This window comes from Octopus bimaculoides, chromosome 18, assembly GCF_001194135.2.
Source record: "Octopus bimaculoides isolate UCB-OBI-ISO-001 chromosome 18, ASM119413v2, whole genome shotgun sequence".
NCBI lineage: Eukaryota > Metazoa > Mollusca > Cephalopoda > Octopoda > Octopodidae > Octopus > Octopus bimaculoides.
In genome coordinates, this window is record NC_068998.1 from 39,166,259 (window position 1) to 39,171,848 (window position 5,590).

Genomic DNA, 5,590 nt, shown 5'->3' on the forward strand with positions numbered 1-5,590 from the left:
TATATATATATATATATATATATATATATATATATGTATGTATGTATGTATCACTCCATTTCTTTCTACATCTATATCTGCCTACATACACACACTCACATGCACGCATTGAGAAGTTTTATTTCTGGTGAGTTTCAGGAGTACATCGATCCTGATGAAGACCCTGAGGAGGTAAACTGAAAACCTTTCTGTCTGTCAGCTAGCAGCAACAGTTATCGCAACCAATTACGACTTGCATGTTGCTATTTGTTCTATTCTCATTAATCCTGTGACAGTTACTAAAACCCTGATCATCATAACAAACTTAACTACCAGAAATTTTCCCCCCATTCCTCTACAAATCCGTCATCAGGTTCTCTTTATACATCTACATATTCTTAGAACTATTTTGAAATTACAATAATAACACAACTAGACATTGCTGGTAGGAGTAGTGCTGGTATAATTACACACGTCTATAAATTCTACTCAATGATGGTCAGGTGTGTTGCTGTCTAACAGTCCAGCTTGTTGTTCTTGTTAGCATTGTGGTTCTTGTTTTGCTGTTATTCTTCTTCTTATTGTTATTATTTGTTTACTGTTTCCTTTTACTATCAGCAGTTTTAAAATTTGACTTATTTCCAGTAACAAGGAAGAAAAGAAGTAAAACTAACCAAAATTAGAAGTGATTTCATTGGCAATATATTGTCAATGAATGTCCTTCGTATTGTTTGATCTTTGATCTTAAGAGCATTCATAATCCTGCCATTGTGGGTTGGGCTACTCCATATGTTGTTCAATCAAGACCCTTTATTTTTCTTTAACTTTATTGCTTTCATTGTATGTGTGTGCATGCGTGTGCGTGCGTGTGTGTGTTTGTGTGTGTACAAAAGCCTTGTGATTTTTTATTATGCCCCTTTATATTCTGAGTTCAAACCCCACCTTGGCCTGCTTTACTTTTCACCTTTCCAAGGCTAAACTAAATGCTGAAGTTGAAGCCTATGTAATCTTTGAACTGTAACTATACTCCATCATGGCCACAGCTCAAAGCTGGAAACTAACTAGATAATTTATAATGCTTTCAATGCTACCTTATAGTTAGATTTTTAATGCTTGTTATTTCAAATGTCTCAATTCTACTTTAGTTGAATTTTACAAACAACAAATTTATAAAACAGCCAGTTGCTGCAGCAAAGTGAAATACTGAAGTTATTATGTGAACTGAATGTTTTCATGGCAAGTCTTTCAATGTATCCATAGTTATAGTTATGAGGATTTCTTTTCAAGAACGTAATTTGTATTCTTTTTTGGTTATATTAGGAGATCTTAAAAGAACCTTCAGACTATGTGTTCTTCACTTTACACTGTTTAGTCAATGATACTGAATCTATCAATAATTTGAATGAGCTTGGATGACTTAACCAAAGGGTTTCAGAAACTCATTGTAGAGGTTGAGAGGCCTTATCCATTCAATAGCCAAATCCACCGAACACTAGATTGGCACCCTAAATAGCATAATTATTCAGTCAGTAACATTGGCACTGTGATGATGAGTAATTCATTGACCTGCAGTACTAAGTTCCATTTCTCCTGTAGAGAAAGCTACTTACAGTAGACTAGCAACCAGTTCCAGAAGAGATTGATCTCTCATGCATTTAATGCTGTGGAAAATGAAAACAAGCATCAGAACTATGGAATCTTGTGATTCAAAAAAATATTGTGGCAGTCTGGATAATTTGAAGCTGTTTATCCAACGAAATTGTTATATTTTTAAATATTTTGAGTTGTTTATCCAACAAATTGAAGTAGCCCAGTTAATTATAGCTGTTTATTCAGTGCATCTGAGGTAATTCAGATAGTTTTTTTTTACTTCTTTATATTGATCCTGCATTAAAAACCACTTCGCTGTGTCAATAGAAATTTCTAGTTAAAATTTAACTTCATCTCTGTTTATTTCCTCTGACATTAAATTGCTTTCCTAACTAATTTTTTAAAATCAAGCTGATAATATATTTACATTCTTAATCACAAACAATAGATAGGACGCAGTAGCAGCTTCGTTCAATATCTCCTTCTGTCTTATATCTTACATAAATTGTTGTGTGGAGTATATACTGTAGCAATCTCTATACGAAGCCTTAGTATTAGATATATCACTATAAATCATAGGTGTAGTATTGTTTGTATCCTGTTATCCAATGCAGTGTCTTTATAAGATTATAGTATTATACTATAGTATTACTTGTACCATAGTGCTTCTATTAAAGTAAAATATATATTGAGCATAACCAAGTACTTCGTGATGTAACTACTATCTGTGACAACATACCAGTTGTGGATATTTATTAGAGTTTGATATTGATTTCTTATATAGATTTATAATGCCATTAGTGATGTAGATGAAGTGAAATACGTTTGAACATTGAAACAAAATTGTAGACTTGCTGAGAGCTTACTTCTACTCCATGGTCCTTGACTATAAATATAGAACTTATAACATTCTCTTGCTTGGCTTCAGTATTGAACCTGCCTTGGTATTCTCTTTACCTGGCTACAATATTGAGCATGCTGTTTTATTCTTTTTATCTAACTACAATATTGATATTCTATTGATACAACATTGACCCTTCTCATTATCTGGCTACAATACTGACTTTTCTTTTTACTTGGCTATACTATTCACTCTTCTTACTAAGCCATTCTTTTAAAATTACTGGTGCTCAGTTAATTATGTAACAACATTGACTCCTCCTCCTACTCTCTCTACACACTTCTAATAGTTCTTCCTCTGTTCCCTCATCCTTTCCCTTTATGCTAATACTTCAGACTATGAACTTGGTTCAAGCAGTTCCAAAAATTAAGCAGCATTTAAATGGGCTTTTTCATTCAAAAAACCTGACAGACTAATGGGTTACATGGTACTCTAACATTGCAGGTTATAATAATAATAATAACTGGAATATCAATAAAGAACAAAATCGTTTTTTAGTTATCTTTCTAAAGGTCAATACACTGTATACTATTTGAAACCATTGTTAGGCAGTAAGCTGGCAGAATCATTAGCATGCCGGGCATAATACTTTGCAGCGTTTCATCTGTCCTTACGTTCTGAGTTCAAATTCTGCTGAGGTCCACTTTGCCTTTCATCCTTTTGGGGTTGATGAATTACCAGTGAAATGTTATGGTTGATGTAATTGACTAGTCCCCTCCACCCAAATTTCAGGCCTTGTGCCTTTAGTAGAAAGGATTATTATCATTATTATTATTATTTCTACTTTAATGATCCCCATTCTCCTACCCGCCTAACCATTAAATGCTTTCTATTTTTTATTATATCTAATCAGCTCACAAATACATTTAGCAATTATATATATATATATAATATATATCTTATTTCTCTAGTTATTTTTTTTTTTAGCATCCTATATTTCATTTTATGTGCTTTCTTCCAAATTTTCATCTCTTAATCTAGTTTTTCTTTCTTTCTTCTATTTCTCTTCTGATTCTTGTATTTGGTTCTGTCTATGCATTTTTTATTGGCAACTTCACAATTTCAAAGCTGGTTTGTACAACACAGTTGCAATTTATCTCTTATTTTTTCCTTCCTTTACATTCTGGATTGTTCTGGATAATGGTGCTTGCTTTATACATTATTTACATCTTTCTTTGATCAAACAAACTTCTCAGAAAAAAAACGAATTGTTATTTTTATTTTTTTTTATTTTTTAATTTGAAAATAATTTTAAAAAATACCGTTTTTATCATTTGTTTTTTTTTTACATTCCAAGGAATTTTTCAGTTTTTGTAATGTATAAATATCATATATTCATATATAATGTTTAAAAATATTTGTTGTTGATACTATTATTATCATTATTATTATTATTATTATTATTATTATTAACAATAACATTTTTATCTTTAAAGCACAAAATTGTTCTCTATTGTTGAGAAGGAAACAAAATTATGAAAATAACAAAATCAAATTATTTGAACAAGACTGATGTAAGAAGAATATTATCAATACAAAAAAAAATGCTGGTGAACTTATCAGCTGTGTGACAGTTCCAGGAATTGCTGATGGTGGGGGTCACATGCATACAGTGATATATTCCCTGTATTTTGTAATAATCTTTGTGAACTTCACAGTAGCATACAGATAAAACACACACACACACACTTTGTACTATTGAGTAGTTAATACACTCAGAAAATATTGCTACAAGTGTATATTAGTAAGATATCTGCAAAATGATCACCATGCTTTAACAGTGAGCAGACATTTTAGTGATAACTTTTTGCTCTGGGCTAGAATTATATCCAACAGAATATTTAACTCTCATCTACCTAATATTACAGAAACCAGAGTTGAACACAGTTTCCTATCTATTCTTATGATTAACTGACAATATCTCTAGTGATACTATTTTCCTTAGGAGTTTCAGTTTTATTTTCAAAATAGTCTGTTCAGATGTTTAGCAAACATTTTTATTTTGTTTTGTACATTAGTATAAAAAAAATTGATGTTTCGAATAAACTAGTTTATTTATATATATGTCTGTAGTATAGTGGCTTTATGCTTTTACTGCATCATTTTGTGGTACTCTAGCATGGCCAGGTTTACTGTGGAATTTCTTGTGGTTTCAAGCAGATTAGTGTATTGTAATGAAAAAAAAAAAAAAAGCAGTCACAGCTAAATGCTGATTGTACTATTGTTTTGTAGCTGATCTAGTAGTAGACATCTTGTCTTCTTTTCAAGAATATTCAGGTTTCAGAAATGATTTCTACAGTAAATTTGTTCCTTTTTAAGATAGTAGCTTTGAAAATTTAAGGATAATAATATCAATGTTTTTGTTAGAAATCCAGATGACTGTTGAGGCTTCTGGCTCCCTCATTGGTGCATTTGTCAAATTGTTCAACTGAAATTTAATGGGAAACCAAGTGTTAGTAATATGCTCATTTTTTTTACAAATCTTAGGAGACCCTGTGGCCAATATTAATTTTTTTCTCCAAAGAATTAATGGATGCAAAACTAATCTTCCTCCAGACAGCTTACCAATTTCTTGCAAGTTACATTTCCTAACATTCTGGTACATGTTTCCACTAATTAAATAAACTGAAGCAATGAGAACAAAATGTTTCTCCATATATGCTCTGAAATGTTTTACTGTGGATTAGAACTCACAACCCATGAAATGACAGCTATCTTTACTGTTTAAGAACCACTATAGAACTTAACAGAACCAAAGTATCAGTTGGTACTACTACTACTGTCTTAAGGCTTGATATAACCAAGAAGATATATAGAAATATATAGAAAAGAAACTAGAAGCCAATGGTGATGGAGAGAGAGAGGGAGAAGTGGAAAGAGATGTTTTTAAAAGTTGGTGTTATCTGTGAACGTGTTGTCAGAAACTTCCTTGCAATATGCGAGTTATATCAACATTTATGGAGATGATAACAAGGTGTATTATCTGTACTTAACACACCTGAAAATTGTGCTCTTTCATATTTCAGGAATTACATTCAGTTCATCGAGTGTGATTTGTTTGGAATGATGGTAATGTGTGTGTGTGTGTGTGTGTGTGTGTGTGTGTGTGTGTGTGTGTGT

The 5,590-nt window shown here is 31.7% G+C and overlaps 1 protein-coding gene across 6 annotated transcripts in view; it reads left to right on the forward strand.

Annotated features, from left to right (window-relative positions):
- Positions 1-5,590, forward strand: part of LOC106877443 (glutamic acid-rich protein) — a 121,707-nt gene that overhangs the window by 75,004 nt on the left and 41,113 nt on the right. For 5 of the 6 annotated variants that reach the window (XM_052974307.1, XM_052974303.1, XM_052974304.1 and 2 more), the window contains exon 5: positions 139-171. The exons of the other annotated variant lie outside the window; for it this stretch is intronic. In XM_052974307.1, the coding sequence (XP_052830267.1) occupies positions 139-171 (33 nt within the window). The remainder of the gene's footprint in view (positions 1-138; positions 172-5,590) is intronic. 6 annotated transcript variants of the gene reach the window in all.